General features: G+C 34.0%; 3 protein-coding genes across 3 annotated transcripts in view; all 3 read right to left on the bottom strand.

Moving 5' to 3' along the window:
• Window positions 1–289: 289 nt before the first annotated feature.
• Window positions 290–5,627, bottom strand: LOC110463818. The gene is made up of 4 exons (XM_021518696.1): window positions 5,473–5,627; window positions 4,358–4,423; window positions 1,552–1,660; window positions 290–446 (listed from the first exon to the last, which is right to left on the bottom strand). The coding sequence occupies exons 1-4, from the start codon at window positions 5,563–5,565 to the stop codon at window positions 364–366; spliced, it is 351 nt and encodes a 116-aa protein (XP_021374371.1). The 5' UTR covers window positions 5,566–5,627; the 3' UTR covers window positions 290–363.
• Window positions 5,628–8,560: 2,933 nt separating this feature from the next.
• LOC110463807 (degenerin-like protein asic-2) lies at window positions 8,561–10,062 on the bottom strand. Its single transcript, XM_021518683.1, has 2 exons — window positions 9,881–10,062; window positions 8,561–8,783 (listed from the first exon to the last, which is right to left on the bottom strand). The coding sequence occupies exons 1-2, from the start codon at window positions 10,060–10,062 to the stop codon at window positions 8,561–8,563; spliced, it is 405 nt and encodes a 134-aa protein (XP_021374358.1).
• Window positions 10,063–18,612: 8,550 nt separating this feature from the next.
• Window positions 18,613–27,951, bottom strand: part of LOC110463806 (acid-sensing ion channel 4-like) — a 42,444-nt gene continuing 33,105 nt past the window's right edge. The window contains exons 14-22 of the mRNA XM_021518682.1: window positions 27,764–27,911; window positions 24,290–24,378; window positions 23,219–23,379; window positions 21,745–21,813; window positions 21,195–21,300; window positions 20,831–20,906; window positions 20,172–20,279; window positions 19,956–20,031; window positions 18,613–19,073 (exon numbers count right to left, since the gene is read on the bottom strand). Coding sequence (XP_021374357.1) covers window positions 18,894–19,073; window positions 19,956–20,031; window positions 20,172–20,279; window positions 20,831–20,906; window positions 21,195–21,300; window positions 21,745–21,813; window positions 23,219–23,379; window positions 24,290–24,378; window positions 27,764–27,911 — 1,013 coding nt within the window. The 3' untranslated portion in view covers window positions 18,613–18,893. The remainder of the gene's footprint in view (window positions 19,074–19,955; window positions 20,032–20,171; window positions 20,280–20,830; window positions 20,907–21,194; window positions 21,301–21,744; window positions 21,814–23,218; window positions 23,380–24,289; window positions 24,379–27,763; window positions 27,912–27,951) is intronic.

The following is a 27,951-nucleotide window of genomic DNA, read 5'->3' as shown; positions in this document are numbered from 1 at the left end:
TCCTGAAACAATATGGTATATTCGAAGAAAGAAAACATTTGATTAATTTTGTCAGACAAATGAAGAGTTATTATAAAATAGTTGTCCGACGGGAAATACGAATAGACGATAACATGTATGAATTAGAACATTTTTTTTATATATATATTTTTATGAATTTTTCAAATACCTTGCAAGCGGTTAACCAAATGGGAAACATAGACTCGTTTTACTAGTATCATATCAAAATGGAAACTGTGAGATTCTCTATTCTTTATTAATAGTTTTTTCATGTGAACTTCAAAACCACTACATATGTAGTTAAAACACATATTTCATAAACCATAACAAACTATTCAAATAGTATGGCTATCAATTTTGAACTTACACGCATGGGACCTGGCACTGACTGGAACAATAATCTTGAAAAATGAATTTTCTTATTTCTCTTTGCAGACACTCTAAATCTGTAATATATAATTTCAAATTATTTAACCAGTATAGAATACTGCTCATTATAAAGAAATATGTAGCTAAAATATATATAAATACACTTTAGATGATATCTGACACACGACATAAGGTGGGAAAATATAGACAGCTGTCGAATATATTTCTATAATTCTGACTTGAAAACAAAGTATCCTACCGAATTTCATAAGCAAAAAGTCTTTTACAATTGAAGTCATTGTAATGGTTTGCACCTTTGATAAAGCAAAAGTATACATAATTGATATCTAATTTGTTAGTATTAAAATATTATTTTGTATTACATAACTCATGAATTACCTTGCAAACATAACTTTGTACTTTTACTCTGGGATCCTGGCATCATACTAACTATATGAAATAACTCCTGCTTGTGAAAATGTACAAACAGTCTTATTAAATTCAAAACTTGGTGTGACTTTTGCAATAAACTAAACACGTATTTCCTGGAAGTGGCTTAACTTTAATTCATAAGTGGATGACAAATATGTGAAATATGAACTGTGTATGGCCTCTATCATCTTAGGAAATAATGCTATTTCTATCAAATATGTATGTTTTAAGGGTCTTTTTCATGGTAAAACCGAAAAAGTGTTATACTATTTAAATTAAATAAAACCAGTTTTGAAACCTTTGTTTATTACTTTTCCTTAACAAAAGGGAAACTTCAAAACATCATTATTATTCAGTCTACTTAGGAGGAATAGCTTCCGCTATATTTTTCTATACTGTCAATGTCTAAAATATGTAAATATTATGTTTGTCACTGGATGTTGCTGTAGGAAGAGGACTTCAGAAGACAATGTCTGATGTCCAATCATGTTGACTACTCTTTTTTTGTCAATAAAACATGTTGAAATATGACGTCATGGTACTTTTTCCAGGTCCATGACATAATATTTACACGAAACTTCTCCTTTCTCTGCCTTTATATTAAAGCTACTTTTGAAAACAAAGTTATGTTAATTGTATGAGTGCAAGTAGCAGAAACATTTAATATTACATAAATAGTATTGAAGCAATAAAAAACAATATTATTGCATAAAAATCAAATGTATTAATCAAAAACACTCAGAAAACAACCTTCAACGTCGCATATTCTGTCAACACCAGCAAATCCTCTTGAAGTTGATCGGTGATTACACTCGCATAACAACGCCAAACTTTTCGCCTGACAAAGCTGGACACATTCCTAACCAAATTATGAATGAAGTAATAATTAATAAAACAAAGGAATCACACAGACCTTACTCATAGATATGGCATTTAGATCATTTCTGGTGAAAATGAATTTACAGTTAAGACATGTGTTATCTCAATATGTCTCTGTAATTCCTATCAAAATTCTATAACCTTATCATGTGACAGAGTACCTGTTCCAGAAAGTGTAGTTTTATGTCTCTATCTTAACAGCTAATCCAAAGTATACGTCAATAGACAGGATTATTTTTGTTTCAAAAATTTATCATGGGATATTGATTTATACTTATATATTAATATATCAATATCAAAATTACAAAGCGTAATATTTTGATAAGTACTGTGTTTACGATACGTAGTTATCACTTTCTACGCGAGTGCATCATGTTGTAGAACTTCAGTTCGACATACGCCAGTGCATATGAAACTTTGTATTTATAATTAGGTACGTAAAAAACACGCAGGAAGGACATTTTTGCACACGTATGTTGTCCTGGCGCCGACCTCAAGATCACTGGCACCAAATCGCCTTGCCGAGCAAGTATGACAATTACACTGTCACGGTTTTTTTTTTATAAACAAGTTAATATGCTGCAATGATCAACAACACACCAATCACGACATGTTGATCATAGTGAAAAATCATCCATCGATAATACCTTGATAACAATGTATATAGATATAAACTTGGATGCGAATTGTATAAATGTCATATATTCATATATTAGAAACTGAACAATTACAATTGTTAGTATATGTGATGTATTAACACAAATAGCAGGTAGGATATATGGGATACATGTGTTAACCCTTAATAATGTAAGACATATGATATGTAGGATACATGTGATATACATGTTCACAGTAAACAACTGTTAAACAAATCAAATTATGAGGATTATACATGTAGCACTAAAAGTATGTAATTCTTGTAAAAAACCATAAAATTTGTTTTCATAAACAAGTGCAATTTGTGTGACCCTTTTTCCCAATTTTCAAAGAGCAGATGACTAGATGTCTTCCAATCGTAAGAGTCGGATCCCTTTTAAACAGGTATGAGCACTTATGAACTAATCCCTTTTCCAATGAGTATAATAACGAAAGTGCAGATAAAGGAATTCATCAACTTTTCGACGCAACTTCCCCTTTATTACATCAACTTGGAAAAATTACAAAGACCAAACATATTATAAAGAGATAGGCAGCCAAAATGAAATATATGTTTATATCATCAAATATAAATAAGAGAACACCAGTTATTACGTATAACACGCTAATGTTACCCCATACCCCTGCAGCCGGGTATAGTAGTTATACTGAAAAATTCTTCTTTAGATCGTCAAATTGTGTACTTTATCGAATAAATATATACAACGATGTGAATATATTTCATTGTGATGAATTAGCGATACTATTGCCCTGAAATGTAAGGGATTCTAGAACAAGCGAAGTCCCTGCGAGGAAACAGTAGTTTACTTCACAATGGTCTAGTAGAAAGTACGTTTGCTTTGACGTATAACGTAAATATTTTGGTAAACATCGGTATGTTACATTTTCTTACTTAAGGATGTACACCTCTGAGAAGTCAAAAAATTCCTGTATTAAACTTTTTTTCTTATATTAATTTTTGGAAAAAGGAGATGACGGCATAGTAGAAAATGCAAAAAAATAAATATGTCCGTGTGTTCGTTTTTGTGCTATGATCGGTCAAAGATACCAATTTAACACAATAGGTGATTTTAGGTGAATTTTCGGGTTTTGACCATTTGCAGAACACATTCATACAATTTCTTCCAAGTGTGTTATCAGATATGTATGAATGTTTGTAGAATTGATTAAAATATTATTTTCATTTAAATTATGGAAATAAAATTTCGTAATCTTATTCATTTTACTCAGAAATGCGATTTTAGTTACCCCTACCCCTTATTTCTAAATGAAAAAATGCACGTTTTTTCACCATTTTTTTGCAGATTAAACACTTGATATAAAAAAATCCTGTATTAACTTTTTTTAGTATTCAATGCATCAAAAGAAAATGTGTTTCTCTTTCTAAAACAGCCACAAAAATGGGGGGTCGGTGTGCTTCTTTTTTTGTCCCATTATTATTTGTGTTATTTTTCACCTTTTTCGGGGTCAAAAATCAAAAGTGCTTCAGTTACCCTAATATGTAAAAAAAATTACCAATAATATATAACTTTCCACTGTTTGGCATATTATTTAAATCATATTGAACATTATAAAGTTGTACAGCAAAATTGAACCTGCTACATTTAAAAATGGTGACAAAATGACAATTTAAGTGATCAATCTAGTGTCAAAAAAAGTGAATTTTTGCCCTTTGTGAAGCGCAAGATATTCACATAAATATACCTTTTCAAAATGGCCGCCAAATTGGTCTTTTTTTTCAAATTCTTGTAAAAAATGTTCTACACACAACAGACATCTAGTTTTTTGACATGTTTTTCAGATGTGTGTTTGCTATTAAACCTATCATAATTTGTTAAATATTGCAAAAACCCGTTACACCAGATCAAAACGAGACTTGAACGTGACTGAAACCTCAGAAGAGTACATCCTTAAGGAGGAGTGTATTGGGTTAATATCTGTATGTTAGTGACTTAATCACGATGGTGGTATGATAATTAACACTATGTGATTATCACACTATAGCTATGATAAAACTCACCAGTGAGGAGGAGAGTGTGTTGTAAATGTCACAATCATCGGTTCCCTCGTATCGGCGTCGCTCAGTCTAAACAGGGCAGATAATTATTAGGTTATTATTGGTATATTATATTCCTTATTCCATGTAGAATGTTGAAGTACATATCATATCTATAACTTAATGATTGACCAGATCTAAATTTATCAAGTAAAAAATTAACATTAAACACGTTTGTTAAATAATGTACAACGATTTGATTTCATTAATTTAAGCTTCTATTTAAATATTTTGAAAAAGAAATCGCATGGAAATTACAAAAAAAGGAATATTTGTTAGATATGTAAAGAAACTTAGTATGCTAAATATAAGCCGATATATTTCTAGAAAGTTACAACCAAAGCAATTGAGATTGCTGTTATTCGATGTAATATGAATTGTAAATCAAGAAATGTTATATATGCTGTTATTTGTAAGAGATGCTCTGAACTTTACATAGGTCAAACTTGAAATGAACTACGTCAAAGAATGGCAGTCTATCGTCAACAAACTAAAACTGATAGTTAACGAAATTTATTAGTTAACAAACATTTTCTTCAGTGTTTAAACGATCAGTTTTAAGTTTTACTAATTAACCAAATGAACACATCAGATACTATTGCAAGAGAGTTAAAAGATAACATGTTTATTAATATTCTAAAACCGGGCCTGAACGTGGGAAATTTCTAGCACCTCTAATAAGTTTAAATTTACAATTTCCATATGTTTAATATGTTCTGACGAAGTAAGTATTGTGCTTTGAGATTCATTTTTACTATCAGTTGTTTTTAACTTTTATTATTGAACAATGAATACATTTGAGCATTTGTAATATGCTCCGTTTCTTTTTCCATATATTTCATTGACGCATTTTATGCAAGTACACTCATGTAATCTTTTTAAGACGTCGCAATTTCTAGACGTCCGCATGATGTGTTTTGTTTACGACGTCATTATTTTTGACGTGTTAAGTATATGTTCTCCATTTATGACGATACAAATACATTTAAAGCCCAAAGATGGGCGAATGCGCTAGCTGATTATAGTTTTCGTGTTTTGTTTTATTTATGTACACGTATATTAGTATGGGGTAAATTTACCGTCGAAAGTCCTACGTTGACCGAAAATCCCGTTGGAACAGATATACCATAATTGACCAGGTCGGGAGGATGTCCTTGGCCAGTTATGGCCATTCGGACACCTACGGACTCTGAAATGAAGGGAACATACTCGACCTGTCGCACGTTCAGTGTCAGCTCCAATCCTTCAAAACAAGACAGAAAGCAAGAAATAGAATAAAAGGATAAAACAGCATTGGTACTCTGAAAACTGGAGGGAAATTAAGTGTTCAGAACCACATGTCGCAGGTCAGTGTCTTTTAAATATTTCAAATCACAAAATGTATATACCAACCATACACAACTTTATAATGATGATATAATATATATAGGTATATAACTTATTATAGCACTTATATAGCACAATAGTTCTATACCCAGTTGGATCAAGGTTTATTTATCGCTTTATCGTTTTGTCACGTTTATTAGCTCTATGGTTTGAATTCCCACCATTTTTGTTGATTACCCTAAATACCCTAATTACCACAACTCAAAGAGAAACATACATATGTGATTGAATTCAAAATGATTACCTTAGAACAGACGTTTAAAATGTGAATCGGTCTACATTCATCATGAACGTTTTATTAAATCATCGTAGCTACGAGTATCGGTGAAAACAAAAGATGGTTTAATCAATGCATTTGCATTAAAAATTATAAGAATGACAAATTTACCGTATCTTTCTGAAATGATAAATCAAGCAATGCAAGGAGGATAATATTAATCTTAATTGTATCCAAAATTAGATTTAAGTTCAAGACAAAACGTGGCATTTATGGACTCAAACACAGAAACTCATATATCAGAAGGGCTCTAACCCAGAATATCATATATCAGAAGGGCTCTTACCCAGAATATCATATAGCAGAAGGGCTCTTACCCAGAATATCATATATCAGAAGGGCTCTAACCCAGAATATCATATATCAGAATCAGCAGGACTCTCACCCAGAATATCATATATCAGAAGGGCTCTAACCCAGAATATAATATATCAGAAGGGCTCTAACCCAGAATATTATATATCAATGTCGTCTTCTTAAAACTTATGCAATCAGTGATAGTGTGAAACAACTATTTAGAGTCAGTATGATGAAAGTCCTTACTCTAAAAAAGGTAGAGTGTGAATTATTTCGTAAGGTTGACCTACCAATCGCCTCCTCCAGTAAATGGAGAAACACATACTAGTTTACTAGAGGTGTTTATGTGATGTTTAAAATGTACATTCGTTATCACTTACCGAAGCTTGGCCCAGCGATTTCGGCTATCATGTTCGAAGTGTTTAGCATGAAGCAGATGCCAAATCGGTCGTCTCGAAACAAGGTAAAATTTCTGAAGCAATTTAGATAATAAAACACATGAAGGACAGTTCAGGAACGACATAGAATTTGATAAAAACTTGATTTACATTACTTTTCTAACTCAGATTATAGCATCGATGAAAGTACTTACATAAAATCTGCATACCTGATTTACACATGTGTAATCTTTTATGATTCGTATGTACTTTATACTCGTCGTTTGTTTGATAACAAGAATTGTATGAAATTATAATAATTCAATAGTATGGGTATTTCCCTAGTACAGTTAAAATTAAAGTATTTCGAAACCATTGACCTCCGGTTTCCCGAAAACAGAAACATTTCTGTTACGTTATTACAACTGCTATTCTAAGATTAGAGAGAACATAGCTACTGAATGTAAGGTGCACGAATAGTGAAAGACCACCTACTTGTGGACACTTTATTGTTCGGGGGGCTGACCCCAGGGCTCCTCAACCCTGGCAGCCTCCAACAACCACTGAATATTCGCATATGCATATGTCAAAGATCTATGAAAATGAGAATATCAAAATGCTGAGAGATTAAAATTTGTATAAAAAAAAAACAGATTAGAGAGAATCTTGATTTACATCTACATTAGAACGTTCGTCTTGAGTTCGTCCTCTAACTGAGGCATGAGATTCCTTATGTTATTTTTTTCTATTCTAATGTTCTTTGATCCTTTATCTTATTGGTTATAATATAAAACTGTTGATCATGTGGAAAAAGATATGTATCGCTACTCACCTTTCGGAACATGGTTCACCATGAAATTTACAGTCTATCACAAGGTCATCAAAGGCAGACGTCATATTCAATATTTGGTCATCAGAGAGATCCATCATTCGCAGAGAAAACAAACTCCTCATCGATTCATGTGGGTCTTTAAAACGATCTACAATATTAATTATGGAATACGTGGATTTGCTTTATCATTTTTGTTGAGATATACCAGACAAACTACGTCTTATTACTAAGGTTCCGGTGGATGTTTTACATTCGACATACTAAGTTTATCATTGAGAGTATCATCTAGGAATAGGAGAAAACATGAGCAAATTTTACACGACAACAGTAATTAATATGATGTAATTCAACAGTATATTTCCATATTACACTTGATCCTTACAAACGCACGTGTGTAGGATACGGATTACTTTACCTTTGTGTATGGGGCAATCAAGTTATGCCAACAAGGAAGACGATATGAGGTTGTCACACTGTCTATACTGTTGCACTTCCTTGTCCCTGATATATATATATTGATTTCCCCAATGACACACAAGGAGAGAATGGTAATGGCATTGCAATGGACCAATGCGTTCCACGAATATACAATTATATAAGTTATGACAAAAATGTTAACTCACTTATGTCCAAGGAAGAGGTATAGTTGTAATTTGGTATCTGTAAAAAACAGATATTTTTTAATTGAAATACAACTCTATGGAATCATAAGACGTGCTAATAAACACCATTTCTATAATTCTTTGCATACCTTACATTTACGTTATATTCATCAATTAAAAATATATATACTCATATTTGTAATAATTGACTTAAGTTCTACAGCAAACATATACACAACGCCACAAGGATAAAAAAAATTGGAACATGTTCACCTAACCAAATGGCTCTAGGAACAAAGTAAGTAGCAATATAAAAGCAACAATTAAAGACCAGAGGAGGAACAAGGAGCTCCAGGTGACTGTCGAAATGTCACTGTGTCTAGTTGGGAATTCTGTTTAAAAACCCTCACTACTATCCACATCACGTACCTCACTATAGGCCGGATTCTGAAACTGGGTCAGATTTATTTCCCAAAACTCCGATAGTTCTTCGATAATTTGAAACACTGGTGGCCATTTCTTTACCTCCGAGTAAAGGAGTGGATTTAGGTCACAGAATGTAACGGCAGGGAAAACTTGGTTTTCGTGAACTATCTGTATTTTGGTGTTCAGAGGTATTCTGAAAATACATGAGATAAAACAAATCAGGATTGGAAAGTGCATTCATGAGGAATATTTTGTCAATTTAGGCAGGATCACCGAGTTAATGTATACCGCCATAGATTTTGTCTTTAAAGATGTGCAAGTTAAAAAGCTTTCAATTGAGATTAAAAAAAAAGTTTGTTTTTTTCTGGGTTTTTTTCCAAGAAGTTATCCTTAGATACGACAAACGGGAAGAGATTGTCACTTTGGCAGATCTAAACACCAGAAAAATAATAAAAAAAATCTTTATTTTTTTATCTCAATTGAAAGATTTTGTATCTTGCACTGCCCACGAAGCTTAAAATATAAAATCCAGACGCAGTTTCACATAGTTCATCTTGTTTCTTAATGTTTAATTGTGTCACACCGATGGAAATCATAACCAACCAATAGACATTTGTTTTAGATCGTATACACCACACTGTGAGTGGTTTTTACATCTTTCAACCAAACATGCTGCTAGTCTCTACGTCTAATAGAATGATAGAAATGTAGCAAGTATTGTATAAGCTATTTCATATGTATTGCAATTCGCCTTCTCGAAAATTCGATAGAAATGACAAACCCTCCCTCCTTTTATGTCTTGTGTTTAATTCAATACTAAAGTATGATAGGATTACAGTACACAAAAGTCACACGGAAAAGGCTATCCAAGTCAAAGAGTATATGCCTAGAACAAATAATTTCAAAAAAGCCATATTTGAAAGTATAAAGTTACACTCGTCGAAGCAAATATTGCAGAAAAAAATATAGAGGTATTGATCGAGTAGGCGTATACATATGTTTTAAAACCCTGGCCACGAGCGATGTGTGTAGGCAACTGTAGCATGGAATTTCGTCGTACTCATGGATTACATGCGCACACCGACTTACAATATACACAATGACACATACAAGTTAAATGATGTGTTGTCTGATGTTGAAACATCGTCTTTAACTGTTTATTGGAGTATATGATGCATGTTATACTCTTCTATATCTATACGTTTATTTAATAATAACCAACGTAACCTTATATCCCAAAGAGAAAGAAAATGGTAACAATTAAAGAAAGAAATATTTAAGTTCACTTACCTCCTGAACTGTGCTGCGAGTTTGGTTATTTGATAAGTGCATGCACTGAAGGAGGTCAGACAGACGACAAACCAGAAGATTTTCTGTATCCAGTAACGCGCCTCGGAGAGTCGACCTAGGCCGTGGATACTGGTATAGCTCATGAAGTTTCGGAAAGTTTCACGTATTATTCCTGGAACCATTTTGAAAACTACCCGTTATTTCGCATACGTTTGTATAAGGGCAAACAGACTTTCGGTATATACTCCTGACAATTTTGAACAGGGCGTATCTTTGTTGCTATGTAATTTGTGATGGCCCACTATTTGACTATTTAGAATTATTTCACTAAAGTCTGATTCAGAGAACATAGAACATGATATCAGAAACGTAGTTTCAAGTCTACCCTTCAATATATTAAACAAAATTCCTAGTTTCTTCGTGTAGTCCAGATTCAGTTACCATATAAAAGTATTAAAAAAAATGTAACTCCTGCCCTTAGACTAACACATTGTGGACATTATACAGATACTGTAGTTAACGGGAATATGTGATTAGATACAGACAGAAATGTGACCAAACATTATCCGAATTATTTACAGAATATAGCAATACACTTTATTGTTATGTATCATATGGTCTGTGTCCATTCAACGTTATCTCCAATATTGCAATGATGATCTCTTTGTTGTTGCGTGAAATAGACTGATTATTCATAGTAATTCCCATCCCTCAAAGCACCATTCAATATTTGCATATTTGAGATAAATACGATACATGCGTCATTTAGTTTTTGATTGCAAGGAACATTTAGTGTAGGTATTCAAACCACTCCTATTCCACAAGGAATACATGAAATATAAAACCGGTTTTAATTGGGGCAATATGAATTCCACCACCATTATAGGAGGTAGCTATGGGGGATTAATATGACACAAACTTATTATAATGGGTATGTGAATAATTGAAATCATCAAATGTTCCTATGGTGGGTGGGTTTTGATATATTCTACATCTAATTTTGTTTTCTTGTAACAGAAAAGAATATTCACAACTAACAAATAAGCACAAAGCATCGATATATATTAAATCAACTTAGACCGCCCAAAAATTCTTCTATAATTATCATTATTTATTGAAATTTTGTTTTTGGTTTAGTTTTGTATGATGTGTCCTATGTTCCTGTTGTTGTTATTTAAGTTGTCGACTTTTGGTGTCAAGTGTGTACTTGTGTGTTGATGCTATAGTTTACTCTATTTTGTATTTTTTCTTACACTTGTGTCTATAATTTACGGTGAACTAGCTCAATAGAAATATCGATCAGAGTTCTGCTAATACCAAGTTTATATTTATAACATTGTCATTACCGAATAATAAAATCTTTGTGGTGAATATCCATTTGTTATACTGCTACTTTATGTTATTATAGAGACCGTTCCAAGCGAGCCATATACGTGTATCTGGGCCCGTATTCATGAAGCCGTTCGCATGCTTAAGCATGGATATTGTGCGCACGCCTAATTTCTTGTTTCGTTAGAAATTAATAGAAGAATCATTTTTTTTCAATGACTTGGAAAACATTTGAAGAGACTTAAAAACGAATACTGTTTTCAATGTTTAAATATGATTTGTTTTTATTGTTTTACGTGATTTAAGTGAGTTACAAGAAAGCTGGTTAGAACACAGAATCTATGCTTGAGCTCGAGAACAATTTCGTGAAAACGGGCCCAGGTGATTCGTTTTATAGATTAAATACACGCATCACTGCATACATAGGCATGCCTACCACATTACAAACCTTTAATTATTTTAAAAGTTCTAGTAATTTTATATTTGCTTCAACTCAACAATATCAATATTTTTTAACAGCAGTGCAGTGCTCTGTGTAAAAGCAGTGCAGTGTCTTTTACATGATGATGATAATTTCGATTCCGAAAAGATTTATATTTGGTTTGCTTTGATAACGAGATCTATATTCTACCGTACTTTATCATAAAAGGAATCGAGCTTTGTATATCTAGGTCTTGATGTTTCTAAATTGATCAATTAAAAACTTGTCTTCTCTCAATTAGAACACTATTGCGCCATGTTTTAGCCATGTGGATTAATAGGATGTTAATTGATAATGAAAATGTTATGATAGGAATCAATATTGAAATAATCAGGAGAATTAACGCCTGTTTGGTAGGGTTTGTTTATTTCCCTGTTGACTTATGTCCTAATTGTTTATGCTGCGAAATGAGATTCTAATCACATGAGAAAGCGGCTAGTTATTACTCATAATAATAAAATCAGAGAAAAAAATGAAATATTAATTAATCAATTAATACCTCATACTCGTGGGCAGTATCAGATATGTCCAGGGAAATAAGCTGTTTACCACTAAAACGTGGCAATTGATTTGAAACGTGACGATATCTTGTTTGTCTCGAGGTCATTGAAAGTATTGCAGTAATTATTTCAAACGAAAATCTCATGTGATTTTAGTTTTCAATAACAAAGCAAGGTTATACCTTAAACAGAGATATATACCTAAAACAGGGGCAACGTTCTCTCATTCAACGAAAGAAGCATATAGTTTGTTTTAAACAGTTTCTCTTATAGGTCACCATGTGATGCATGTGAACTCGTGTGCTCTCGGTACGTTGCATTGCTGACAGTTCTATTGCGATTTGTTAGTGTATCTCGTATCAGCTATTACTATGTTACTTTGACGGCCTTCCATAGTAGGCTCTTGGTCTTAAGTTATTTTCCCAGAAACCTCGTTTTCACAAGGTGTTTCAATTTTTAAGTGTTTATAGATAAAGGTTTTAGTGAAAGACTTTCTTTATTATTACTATTATTCATGGCGTTTGGAATTCAGGTTTATTCATCAAAATAACTAAGTTTTAGCCAAAGGTTGTCAGTTATGTCAAATATAGCTGGCAATGAAGATGGTCAGATTTACAGTAATTTTATTCCGCAATTCAACTCACTATGGGTTCAAATATCCCTATCAGCGAGAACCGTAGAGAGGAGGTCGTAAAGGCCATACATATTATACTTGTACCTAAACCCTTTGTTATCCATAAACAATTATTGTAGCATTTGACAGCGCCTCACATATTGATCGATGGTGCTTTTTTAAACAGACTCGAAACAAAACATTATAATGCACCTGATATGATAACATTTCTATACCATTAATTTGCCAAAGAGTTTGAAATTGGTCTATAACATAGGATCTGAAATTGGTCCATACAATAGGATTTGAAATTGCTCTATATCATCTGAAATTGGTCTATAACATAGGATATGAAATTGGTCCATACCATAGGATCTCAAATTGGAAATACTAATAACAATACAATCTTATCTTCTTGGTGTAATTATCAATGTGGGTGTCGTTTTATTTTCGTTGTCGGGTCCGGCATGATAATATCGTCACTTGGCCGTTAAGCAATTTACTAACCACCTTCTTGAATCAGGAAAACTTTTAATGTTTCTTACTTGATGAAGAGACTAGTAGAATTTCCGTTAAAGCTAACAACATTTTTGAGGATCGGACCCTGAGTTAATTATGCAAGTACCTGGACACAGAATTAATTATACTTGCATCTGGACACAATGTTAACTAAACTTGTACCTGGACCCTGAGTTAACAATATTCCTACCTAAAACCTAACTTAGCTATGCATAACCCGGACCATGAGTTAGCTATACTTGTACCCGGACCCTGAGTTAATTATACTTGTACTCGGACCCTGCGTTAACTATACTCGTACCTGGAGCCTGAGTTAACTATACTTGTACCTGGATGAAGAGATAACTAAACTTTCATCTGGACCATGAGTTGACTATACATGTAACCAGACCCTGATTGAGTTAACTATACTTGTACCTGACCCAGAGATAACTGTACTTGCACCTGGATCATGAGTTAACTATACTTGTACCTGGATGCAGATATAATTATACTTGCATCTCGACCATGAGTTGACTATACATGTAACCGGACCCTGAGTTAACTTTACATGTACCCGGACCCTGAGTTAACTATACTTGTACCTGATCCAGAGATAACTATACTTGTACCTGGATGATGAGTTAACTTTACGTGTACCTGACCCAGAGATAACTGTACCTGCACCTGGATCATGAGTTAACTATACTTGTACCTGGATGCAGATATAACTGTACTTGCATCTCGACCATGAGTTGACTATACGTGTAACCGGACCCTGAGTTAACTTTACTTGTACCTGGACCCTAAGTTAACTATACGTGTACCTGACCAAGAGATAACTATACTTGTACCTGGATCATGGGTTAACTATACTTGTACCGGAATGTAGACATAACTGTACTTGCATCTGGACCATGAGTTGACTATACATGTAAACGGACCCTGAGTTAACTTTACTTGTACCTGGATCATGAGTTAACTATACTTGTACATGCATGCAGAGATAACTGTACTTGCATCTGGACCATGAGTTGACTATACATATAACCGGACCCTGAGTGAACTTTACTTGAACCTGGACCCTGAGATAACTATACTTGTACCTCGACTCTGCGTCAACTTTACTTGTACATTGACCCTGAAATAACTAGAACACTGACAGGTCAGTAAGGGCCCCGTCTTGTGGCAATATATCCCCCATAATCATCAAGAAGCAATCTGCCCATATAGCTGAGCTTGACGTTTGGCATTTGGACTTCAAAAAGAATCGCAAGGAAGCCAAATATATATTTACATGTACTATGATGTGAGTCTTGTTTCCTTCCACCTCCATATTTGCTGGGCTAACAGAAATGTAAATACGGGTGTAATACTCATTTGTTAGCTTTGATTTGCTTTATTTCACCTTATATACCTCCTCCTTCAAGAGCCATGGTCAAAGTCAGAGATCCAATTTGTCTTTGACCTTTAGACCCAAATGACCTGGACCATTAACCCAGTGACCCTAATCTTTGGTCAGTTTACTTATTCTTTAATTCAGACCAACTTTACTTCTTAATGTCATAACAAAATGTTCATCAGTGAAAAATACAAACCTTGACCCTTTTGACCTCTTGACCTGGACCTAAGGTCAGTTGACTCTGTAATAAGTTTTGAACAACATTGCTTCATAATGTCATAACAAAATGTTCATCAGGGAAAAGGTACAAAATGTAACCTTCACCTTTGACCCAGTGATGTTGACCTTTGGTCAGTCGACTCCTTGTTTAATTCTGATCAACTTTGCTTCATCATGTCATAACAAAATGTTCATCAGTGAAAATATGCAAAATTTCACCTTGACCTTTAACCCAATGACCTTGACCTTTTGTCAGTCAACTCCTTGTTTAATTCTGATCAACTTTGCTTCATCATGTCATAACAAAATGTTCATCAGTGAAAAGATGCAACATTTGACCTTGACCTTTGAACCCAATGACATTGACCTTTGACCTTGACTGTTTACCTCAATGTGTATTTTTGTAAACTGAACATCTTGAGCAAGTTTCATGTACATCGGTCAATAGATACCAAAGTTATCAGCCAGGTACAAAATGTGTGGACAGACAGACAGACAGACAGACAGACAGGCAGACAGACAGACAGACAGACAGACAGACATACAGACAGACAGATTGATTACTATAGGGCACCCGTATCTCTATAACGGGGCCCTAATTATACTTGTACCTGAACCCTGACTTAACTATACATGCACCTGTACTCTGAGTTAACTATACATGCACCTGTACCCTGAGTTAACTATACATGCAAATGGACCTTGAGTTAACTATACTCGTACCTAGACCCTGACTTAGATAACCATAACCCGGACCCTGAGTTAACTTCACTTGTACCCGGACCTTGTGTCAACTATACTTGTACCTGGAACCGGAGTTAATTATATTGTGCCTGGACCCTGAGCTAGCTATACATGAATATGTTTATTTTTGTAAGTTAAAAGCTACCTTATAACACACGTCATGCAATTTTAATTTCTTGAATGAACATATAGAATATTTCTACTTTTTCTGTTTCATGTCATTGTTTAACGAAAGCAATAAATGTTACTGTACAAATTGAATGTATAATCTATATCCAACTAATTGCTGTTTTTTTGTTGGTTTTTTTTTCGTTTCGGTCTTTTACCCCCTTGAAAAGTTCACCATGCATGCAAGTGTTTGAATTAATTGCCAATTGTATGATACCGTTGACGTGTTGATTACTGATGGTAATAGTGTTGCATGGTATCACAATATATCTTTTCAGATGACTGTTCAACCATGAAGAATCCATGACTCGGAGCACGAGTGCGTTATTTGTGGGTGTCCGCTTCGATGGAGTCTTCGCTACACGATATCACCATAAGTGACATGACAACAGTCATCATATTTCGGACAGAAGAACAATGGAATCGAAAAAGAACAGAAGATAGGCTCAAGACTCACGGAGAGTGGACGAAGTGCAAACCTATAAAGGGGGTGGGGGCGAGGAGGGCAATAATTATATTATGTGGTGTCAATATTTTATTAGTCCTATGAAGCTCAATGCATTAGAACTCACCAGTTAGAAACTGGGAGCGACTCACCACGTTATATACTGGGAACGACTCACCAGTTAGAAACTGGGAGCGACTCACCAGGTAGAAACCGGGAGCGACTCAGCACGTTATAAACTGGGAGCGACTCACCAGTTAGAAACTGGGAGCGACTCACCACGTTATAAACTGGGAGCTACTCACCAGTTAGAAACTATGAGCGTCTCACCAGTTAGAAACTGGGAGCGACTCAATACGTTATACTCCCGCTTCATTGTTCTACCTATCCCCACTATGTTTGCAGGAGGTTTAATACTACAATAACAAATCCCTTCCTTCATCACATCTACAAATGATGTTCCGTCCTGGACCAAGTAACAAACGCTTAATGAGGAGTTGAGCGTACAAAGTTTATAAGGCAGAAATTAAGTCTAGTGGGTCATAACTCTAGGAAAATTATTCAATCTCATATTGCTCTTCATCTAAATCTAAATATGATGTACTTTCACAGTGGCCAAGATACCAAAATCTTCAACAAACAGTAAAGGAGGAGTTGTGCTTACATGGTTTCTGGAGACGAATTTCAATGGCCACAACTCCCTAAAATAGTCGATAGCAAATGCCTTTCTTCGTGATTTTCCAAAATGTACTGTTATTGTGTCACGTTACAAAAAAATATAACAAACAGTTTCGATGGAGTTTCGTTTACGATGTTCAATGACGGACGGACAGACATGGTGATTCCTATATACCCTCGCACTTCGTTTGTGGAGGGTATAACTAAATGAAGAACTACATTAAAAACGTATATCAGGAACTATCCAAGTTTCTTCTTTCACTGTTTTTGACACCTCGTAATTCATTGAAACCAAAGGAGGTACAAAGACGAAAATTCGTAAAACACGACACTTACAAGACAGAAGATTTTATTAAAGACTTAATTACATGTGTAAAAATATGAGAAAAAAAATCTTCTTTCCAAAATCAACTTTAGTCACATCTGGCTAGCGAGACAAGAAATACATTCTTCACATAAATATAGGATCTTCAATGGATTTTCATTTCATATGAGATTTTATGAAACGATTCTTAGGAGTTTTTATTTTTGCGAGCCTTGGCGAGCAAAACTTAAAACTTCGAGACGAGTTTCATAAAAGCTCATATGAAATGAAAACAAATTTAAGATATTTTTTATCACATAATCAGAAAACTTACATTTTGACAGGTTTTAAAGCCGAAATGAAAACGGCTTCATCAAACGGAGACAGCTATCTTGATGCGCCATTCACAATTGATGACGTCACGTCATTGTCCATATTATGACGTCACAATCGATCTCCGACTGGCACAGCCAATGAAAAACGCTCCTGGGTATATTACACTAGTGACATATGTAAAAATATTGCACGGGCGAATTCACTGGATAACAGGTTGATTATGTGATAAAGTGTTATCTGTGAATGTACGGCATAATAGTGACATGGCTTTTCAAAATATAAATAAAAGAAAATATCCAATGATATTCCTTTGTCTTTCCGAGTCTTTTTTTCTGATAATAATATTATAAAAAAAATCGCTTTAAACGTTACACAACGAACGTCTTCCTGATTTTCTGAAACGGTAGTGTTTAAGCATTCATAGAAATTCTTGAAAATTATAAACTACCCTTAGTTATATAAAAATGTCAGGTGTGAGAGTTTGTACAACACTATATTTGCATATACCATAATGGTGAGTGCCATGAATAGTTTCGCCTATTTTCATTTTGCCTGTGTACATATGGAAAATAATAAGTAATTCAGGACTGTGCTAAATGTTCAATATCCCTTAAAAATAGAGTAAACTATGATATGAAAATATTCTTGAATGTAATTCCTAATGGATTCGCCGTGAAATTGGAACAGAAATTGAAAATTTGTCATCTTTAAACATACTTCAACGTGTTTATTTTAGATCATTTCGTGGTACAAACTTCTCGTGGTTTTAAGCTATTTAGATCATTTTGTGGTGCAAACTTTCGTGGCTTGAAGCCATCTAGATCATTTTGTGGTACAAACTTTCGTGGTTTGAAGCCATTTAGATCATTTTGTGGTACACACTTTCGTGGTTTGAAGCCATTTAGATTGTTTCGTGGTACAAACTTTCGTGGATATCAAATACGAACAAAGAAATTCAAATACATAAACTTAATTGTTGTTTTTATCTTTTATAACAACCATCAAAACCACGAATATTTATACAGCGAACGTTCCATGTTACACAGTATAGCGCTTTAGTAAGACTAATCCCACTCCTTAATGCTTGTGTTCAAAATGTATGTGTATTATCCCTTTAATCCTCAACAGATTTTTTCCTTGAAATTAGACATGAAGTTATAGATGTTGTTTGATTATCGGTAAAAAGGTGTGCGCTTAACACGATAAAAGTTAAAAACATTCATACGCCGAACTGCAAGTTGAGATGTCCAAAATCTTCCCTATTTCTGACCAGTCAAACACTTCCTAGTTGACCTTTTAGGATTCCTCCGAGACCGAGTGTTTTTGCGGTATATCTGAGTGATTGGTCCTGCTTTTCTTCTTGCAGCAATGAGTTACCCAAAGAACAAGAAGCTCAACCACCTCGGCAAGACTCAGTACAGACAGACCTGCCCACAAGCCAAGCTGCCCTCCAATGTCGCTGACGAAGTTCTCTGACTAATAGACAAGAATAGGATATACATTAGATCATTTGTAATTGATATATGTGTAATGATAATCAAAATTAATTCCTTATTAACCAATATTAATGTTACCACATCTGGTTAGCAATAAAAGAACATCTATTCTCTATATCAAGTGCTATCTGTGAATGTACGGCATTGCAATGACTATGCGACTACCACTGCTTACTACGACTACTACTACTTCTACTGTTACTACTACTGTCACATACATACTAACATGTGTACTACATTGACACATGAAAAAAACATTTAAGCATTACAACATAAGCAATGTTCAGCCCTTATTTTATAGGCACTGCGCTTATTGATTTTGAATGTTCGCTAGTTTATCAGTCAATGTTTACTTTTATATTAATAGAATGTGTTGATGATAATTACGGACAGGTTTAATTTTAGCCATCATGATTTGATTGAGACATACTCTATAACCTTTTGCGATATGAAGGTTGATATTTTTGATAACATGATAATAGAATATATTGTATAAGATGAATTTGGTGCTAATAATTCTGTAACATTTATATTATTAATAAAAAAAAACCATCAAAAGATTATTTAAGTGTTAACAAAACTGTAATTTGAACTACAAATCCATTAAACTAGGGCAAATTGTACTATGACAGATTTAAATGGAGACTTTAGAAAAAAGTACTCGGAGAAGAAGACCGAGTACTCAGGAAGGGTAGCGACCTCTGGTTCATCGACGACACAGCCCGCCACGTAAACTTAGGTCAAGTCAAAGTAATAGCACGTCTTAGAAATAAGAACCGGGGAAGTTACATCGAAACAAAGTGCAGTACGTAGCACAATCAATATTAATAACATAGAGCCATAAAATCATCGAAAGCCTTACCGTGTAAGAAAGTTCTTCCTTGATAATTTCTTTGGTCATTGTTGAGAAATACACCCGAAGCCGCATGAAATCCGCTCTGTAAATATAAATTAAACAATCCGATTGAAAATTTACTGATTTGCACCGCACGTGGTATTTTGGAAATGTTTATTTACAGCGTAATTATCAACTAGTTAATCTCTGTGTTAGTTATTTAATTTCTGGTTCCAATATTACCTGATTTTATCAACTTTGTCCCCCCAGTTGTAGTCCACTGCCAGGATTTCCCTGTAAGCATTAGATGGCCATCTCGACATCGAAACGGGTGTTTTGTAGGATTTCTCGCTGAAATACAAATATCTTATATACCATATGTGAAATCAACAGGGTATGTTGAGAAAAGAATGAACTGGATTAATTAAAGGGAGATGGTTTATCAGCTTATGAGTGCATATGTACATTCTGATAAATAACGGGTTTTATTTACCTAGCATAAGAAGTATCTGTCTTTATATATATTTGATAATGCTATCATAATTAACAAACCATTTGGTGAAATACGTTGATTATCACGTATAAGATTGTTTTCAATCAAACTGTGGTGGACAATAAAATTGGGCGTCATTTCAAGTTTTGAACACTTTTCAGTTATAATTTACCAGTTTCTTTTATGGAGTACATTATGTTCATGTTGCTCATGTGATACAGAGTATATCGTCATATTAACTTTTCAATTATATGACGGATACAATATTTATGCTACAAAACACACGATTTATATATTAATATACATGTATAAAGCTAAGCAAGTGTGCTAGATGGATATACAAGTATAGTAAATAATTGAGTATGCTACAAAACACAGTATGGGAATATTATTTAAATCGATAACTTACAAACACGGAAACTTGCAGGCTGCACAGGTTTCACTCTTCAGCATCGAGCCCGTCTCATCTTTTAAGCATTTCATATCTAAGCGTTAAACGTATAGGTTCATGAGTGATGTTGTATAATGCCACATTTCATTTATTATGATAACAGTTAGTTTCGGCAAGCAAGATTTTATGAAGTTAATTTAATATCACACAATAATGCTGGTGACATTTGTATTTGCATATGATGACATGGCATATTTCAGTTTTGCAAACAACAACTTCTACCTACTACAACTACTACTACTACTACTTCTACTACTACTACTACTACTACTACTACTACTACTACTACTACTACTACTACTACTACTACTGTATTACTTACCTTCCACTGTAATACACGTGTCTTCGATGTCCACGCTGTAGCCATGGTATGGTGCACACCGACAGTATTTTGTTGCGTGTGCAATGGAACAGTTCATCAAACAAGCCTATTAGAATACAAAATAGACGATGGATTTGGCACGAATCTACCGCGAACATGTATTTTAATTTTAATGTCTGCGTTTAATTTCTCTTCAAACTATTCATTTTGAAATAACGACTGACTGTCTGCACTTTTGGACCTCTATCAAGACTACATATTATCTGGAACTTTATGTTATCAATACTATCTACATTCAACACTTGATTCCTCGGGTGTAAAAACGAAAAATAAACTTGTTTATTGATGTTACCATATCTTACTACATTGTTGACTTGTGTGCCTCAATATTTACGATTGAAGCAATGCACCACTCCCGCAACCATAGTATAAATACGTATAATGTAAACCACACATCATAATCACACACACGATAATAAACAAATAAATCAATAAAATAAAAATAATTTACAAAATAATTAATATTATTTGTAGTAAGGTAGTGACTTACCAATTTTCTTTGCCAGATACTGTTTTCCTCACAGCGCTGATCTGGCCCCGCCTCTCTGTATGTCTCAGACTATAGATTTACATAGAAGTTTGTTATGTTATCATTGTTTGTATGTAAGTACAACATAAAGATAAGGGGCATACATTCTTATTAATCATAAATGATGTTTTTTTAGTGTTTCTTTTCATTCACTGGTAGATGATTTGAGTGTCATAGCGTAGAAATAGCGGAGTAAGATTCTTACATGCTTGCCATTGGTTTGAGTTTCTGGCTGTCGAGATCTCCTTTGTCGTTACCATAAAACAGGAAAAGTGAGTTTTCTTTTCATTTTAATGCGCATATTGATCATGTTCATGACGAAATTGGACGTATGTATACTGCGTCTGTCTTCCACACTTTGTATATATATATTAAAACGCCGCAATATTTAGTTCTAATAAACAGCGAATTTCTACTAATTCATTAATGTAGTATTTAAAATAATTAATATTAACTGATTTGAGTTTAATCTTATCGTAGTAAGATATAGATAAGGACCCAATCATTTTCCATCTGGATCACGTTATGATTGAAATGTATTGTTTCCCGTTCATCGCGTGGCACTTGTCCTCCTCGAGGAGTTTGGTTTGGTTGGTTCATTCAGTTTAATGTCTTATTCACAACTTAGGTAATCTAAGTACTCCCGTCCATGAATGTAATATATATGTGTATGCTGGAGTCGGTATTTTGTAATAACCTCCCTGCGAAAGCACGGATCTGATGGAAACCAGTCCTTATCGCTCTCAACTGAAAGCTGAACGTCAACCACAGAGACAGAAGATTGAGATTTGTCATTTGTGTGTGCCCAAGTAGAGGCAAGAATCAAATTCCAAATTATGCAGGTGTTCACACATTAGTCGCCTGATACTAATGTCTTTTCTAAATCCCTGCCCTGCAGAGTTGTCCTCGAAATATATTCTATTAATGGTACTTATAGTGGACACCAAACACACTAAACTTAATCAGCTTTCCCAATTGCAACCTTCATGTTTTTCTTCTTCATTTTCTATTTTGATGATTTCGCCTTCTTTGTCTTTGATTAGGCCGTGGTCATAATATGACAGTGTATAGGGTAAATATTTCTGTATTAACATTTAGCGTATGACATGGTTCGAAGCCTGATAAAATAGCAATCCAGTAGTCGCATTAAAAACGTATACTGACGTTATGTGATATTACATCTGGTAAAGTCGTAAACAACCAGACGAACATTGTTTACGTAACGTGTCATTACAGATGACTAATATGTCCAAATTTATACTTTGAAGTATGAAATATGTACTTGTTTGTCTTTCATATTTATCACTTCGCTAATTTGGTATCCATAATCGCTAAGGAGATTTTAGAAATCGAAACAAACATATTGATTAACTATTTATTATCATTTACTATCATTTATAAATTATCATTATTTTTATTTATTATTGACACCTACCACCGAAACGCCTATGTCGATTTCGAAACCGGTGGGAAGATTGAAGCCGTTTCCAGAGAATATGTCAGCGCCGTCATCCTGTATAATCACTCGCACTCCAGCAGATTCAGTCACCAAAGGAATGAATTCCGATTGTCCAACAGATATGATCAGTTCAAGTCCTGTTAAATGAGGCAGAACAAAGTCACAGCATAGAGTAGCACGATTGATGAATGATGAGAGCTTAGGATGACATGGAATTCGGTAATTTTCATAGCAAGTATTAAATATAGCATTCGTCAGGTATTTATAACTGACTTTCTCAGTAATTTGTAAATAGTGTTTTGCAATTATCTTTATATAACGGGTTTTAGTTGTTTCGAATTTGATGATACTTTCCGATATCTTTTAACCATATTTCACCACTTGAACGTCACGATTCGGTAGCAAATTGAGAAAAGATCGTCACAATACAGATGTCCTCGTACTATCAAACACTTTTTGATAATAATTTTCGATTATTTCAATACAACATAGATCAAATATGTACGTTACTTATTACTTTCTAAATAAATAACTACTGTTTTGAGGAGTGCATGTTGTTTTATGGTTTTTAGTTGGAACAATTGTTTTTATATCATGACTCAACAGCACGTGTTTCTAAACATTTGATTTGGACACTAAACATTTGATTTGAACACTTAACATTTGATTTGGACACTAAACATTTGATTTGAACACTTAACATTTGATTTGGACACTAAACATTTGATATGAACACTAAACATTTGATTTGAACACTAAACATTTTATTTGGACACTAAACATTTGATTTGGACACTAAACATTTGATTTGAACACTAAAATTTTTATTTGAATACTAAACATTTTATTTTGACACTAAACATTTCATTTGGACACTAATTATTTGATATGGACACTAAACATTTGATTTGAACACTAAACATTTGACTTGAACACTAAACATTTGATTTGGACACTGAACATTTGATTTGGACACTAAACATTTGACTTGAACACTAAACATTTTATTTGAACACTAAACATTACTAACGGTATACATGTATTTACCGTCATCAGGGCCAGCAGTTTCTGTATAGAACAAATCATTGTTCATTTTGTAACATATGCGATGGCCTTCGCGAACAACGGTGAAATTCCTGCAAATGAAGCATCATAAAAACATAAGTTTATCGAAATATGATTTTTAAATCGCAACATTTTCCTTTTTATGTTTCATTCACATAATTGTGTGTATTTTAGTTTATTGTACAAAGGAAAATGTTACCGTAGTTTTAACGTTTAAAATACTGCACACTGTAAAATGTAACCGTAGCTTCAACGTTTAAAATACTGTACACGGAAAATGTAACCGTAGTTTTAACGTTTAAGATACTGTACACGGAAAATGTTACCGTAGTTTCAACGTTTAAAATACTGTACACCGGAAAATGTTACCGTAGTTTCAACATTTAAAATACTGTACACAGGAAAATGTTACCGTCGTTTTTATCTTTAAAATACTTTACACAGGAAAATGTTACCTAGTCTTAACGTTTAAAATACTGTAAACAGGAAAATGTTACCGTAGTTTTAACGTTTAAAATACTTCACACAGGAAATTGTTACCGTAGTTTTAACGTTAGAAATACTTCACACAGGAAATTGTTACCTAGTTTTAACGTTTACAATACTGTTCACATGAAAATGTTACCGTAGATTTATAAAAAAAAAAGAAATAGAAATAAATATACAACATTTGATATAGCGCCCCATCTAGCTAAAATACGCCACTCTTAAGCGTTTTACAGTAAATAGATATACAATTGTATACAGTCAATAAAATTAGCATATATCTAAATCAATACAATTATGAGGAATTCGCAGGAGCTGCCTTATCAGGCGTTAACTACTTGTCCTATACCACCTGGATAATATCTCCTGTTTCAAACGTTTCAAAAAATTTACACTGGATTTTTTTTACCGTAGTTTTACGCTTAAAATACCATACACAGTAAACTGTATACCATAGCTAACACTTATCTCCATAGGCAATGAAGACAATCTTCCCAAGACGCAAATGCTTGTTTATTGAGTGAAGGCTCCTATCATCAGCTAATGCTTGTTTATTGAGTTAAGGCTCCTATCATCAGCTAATGTTTGATTATTGAGTTAAGGCTCCTATCATCAGCTAATGTTTGATTATTGGGTTAAGGCCCCTATCATCAGCTAATGTTTGATTATTGGGTGAAGGCTCCTATCATCAGCTAATGTTTAATTATTGAGTTAAGGCTTCTATCATCAACTAATGTTTGATTATTGGGTTAAGGCTCCTATCATCAGCTAATGTTTGATTATTGAGTTAAGGCTCCTATCATCAGCTAGTGTTTGATTATTGAGTTAACGCTCCTATCATCAGCTTATGCTTGTTTATTGGGTTAAGGCTCCTATCATCAGCTAATGTTTGTTTATTGTGTTCAGGCCCCTATCATCAGTTAATGCTTCTTTATTGTGCTAAGGCCCCTATCATCAGCTAATGTTTGATTATTGGGTTAAGGCTCCTATCATCAGTTAATGCTTGTTTATTGGGTTAAGGCTCCTATCATCAGCTAATGTTTGATTATTGGGTTAAGGCCCCTATCATCAGCTAATGCTTGATTATTGAGTTAAGGCCCCTATCATCAGCTAATGTCTGATTATTGAGTTAAGGCTCCTATCATCAGCTAATGTTTGATTATTGAGTTAAGCCTCCTATCATCAGCTAATGCTTGTTTATTGAGTTAAGCCTCCCATCATCAGCTAATGTTTGATTATTGAGTTAAGTCCCCTATCCTCAGCTAATGCTTGTTTATTGTATTAAGGCTCCTATAATCACCTAATGTTTGATTATTGGCTTAATTGCCCTATCAGCAGCTAATGTTTGATTATTGGGTGAAGACTCCTATCATCACCTAATGTTTGATTATTGAGTTAATCTTCCTATCATCAGCTAATGTTTGTTTATTGTGTTCAGGCCCCTATCATCAGTTAATGCTTCTTTATTGTGCTAAGGCCCCTATCATCAGCTAATGTCTGATTATTGAGTTAAGGCTCCCATCATCAGCTAATGTTTGATTATTGTATTAAGGCTCCTATCATCAGCTAATGCTTATTTATTGAGTTAAGCCTCCCATCATCAGCTAGTGTTTGATTATTGAGTTAAGCCTCCTATCATATGAACAAACAACATTTCTTTGGTACGTAGGTATATGCTATTGGCTGCATTCAAGACTTTGGATAGTCAAAACGCTATGTATAATACCCTTTTTGGTTTTGACCTATTTCGCCTCCAAATCTCATAGAAACAATTGCTTTTATGTAAAACATATTTTGTATGCCTGCTAACTTCCTGTATCCTGTTGGATGAGTTAAGCTTCCTATCATCAGCTAATGTTTGCTTATTGTGTTAACCCTCCTATCATCAGCTAATGTGTGATGATTGTGTTAAGGCTCCTATTATCAGCTAATGTTTGATTATTGCGTTAAGGCTCCTATCATCAGCTAATGCTTATTTATTGAGTTAAGCCTCCCATCATCAGCTAATGTTTGATTCTTGAGTTAAGTTTCCTATCATTAGCTAATGTTTGTTTATTGAGTTAAGCCTCCTATCATCAGCTAATGCTTATTTATTGAGTTAAGCCTCCCATCATCAGCTAATGTTTGATTAGTGAGTTAAGCCTCCTATCATCAGCTGATGCTTGTTTATTGAGTTAAGCCTCCTATCATATGAACAAACAACATTTCTTTGGTACTTAGGTTTATGCTATTGGCTGCCCCTATCATCAGTTAATGCTTCTTTATTGTGCTAAGGCCCCTATCATCAGCTAATGCTTGTTTATTTTGTTAAGTTTCCTATCATCAGCTAATCTTTGATTATTGAGTTAAGTTTCCTATCCTCAGCTAATGCTTGTTTATTGAGTTAAGACTCCCATCATCAGCTAATGTTTGATTCTTGAGTTAAGTTTCCTATCATCAGCTAATCTTTGATTATTGAGTTAAGTTTCCTATAATCAGCTAATGTTTGATTATTGTGTTAACCCTCCTATCATCAGCTAATGTTTGATGATTGTGTTAAGGCTCCTATTATCAGCTAATGTTTGATTATTATGTTAACCCTCCTATCATCAGCGAATGTTTGATGATTGTTTTAAGGCTCCTATCATCAGCTAATGTTTGACTATTGAGTTAAGCCTCCTATCATCAGCTAATGTTTGATTATTGAGTTAAGCCTCCTATCATATGAACAAACAACATTTCTTTGGTACGTAGGTTTATGCTATTGGCTGCATTCAAGACTTTGGATAGTCAAAACGCTATGTATAATACACTTTTTGGTTTTGACCTATTTCGCCTCCAAATCTCATAGAAACAATTGCTTTTATGTAAAACATATTTTGTATGCCTGCTAACTTCCTGTATCCTGTTGGATAATCTTTTCCCGTTATATACTTCTAAATTTTAGATATTCTTTCAGCATTCTAAAGGGAAAATGATCAAATTACATACTGCTCGTAACATTTGTTTCCTCTATAATTGCAGTCCAATATGAACAACTCGAACTCGCCGTTAAGGGCAGTTAGATTTTCAATGGGCATGTTCGCCAAACGAGCTTCAAACAGCTTCTTCGCCATGCCAAGGGGATGGTCGTACTGATCTGAAATGGTCGAAAGACACAACAGTAAGACACACGTGTG

The sequence above is a fragment of the Mizuhopecten yessoensis genome, unplaced genomic scaffold (assembly GCF_002113885.1).
Source record: "Mizuhopecten yessoensis strain PY_sf001 unplaced genomic scaffold, ASM211388v2 scaffold10933, whole genome shotgun sequence".
In the NCBI taxonomy this organism is placed as follows: Eukaryota; Metazoa; Mollusca; class Bivalvia; order Pectinida; family Pectinidae; genus Mizuhopecten; species Mizuhopecten yessoensis.
This window is presented reverse-complemented; position numbering and strand designations above follow the sequence as displayed.

Bases quoted from the DNA above. Each gene is read 5' to 3' on its own strand.
- LOC110463818 (XM_021518696.1), bottom strand. From the start codon at position 5,565: ATGGCCATAACTGGCCAAGGACATCCTCCCGACCTGGTCAATTATGGT. The intron at 4,424-5,472 runs GTAAATTTACCC...TGCCCTGTTTAG, and splicing joins TCAACGTAGGACTTTCGACG to ACTGAGCGACGCCGATACGA. The intron at 447-1,551 runs GTTGTTTTCTGA...TATATATTACAG, and splicing joins CAGAATATGCGACGTTGAAG to ATTTAGAGTGTCTGCAAAGA.
- LOC110463807 (XM_021518683.1), bottom strand. From the start codon at position 10,062: ATGGTTCCAGGAATAATACGTGAAACTTTCCGAAACTTCATGAGCTAT. The intron at 8,784-9,880 runs GTAAGTGAACTT...ATGTATTTTCAG, and splicing joins CTCGCAGCACAGTTCAGGAG to AATACCTCTGAACACCAAAA.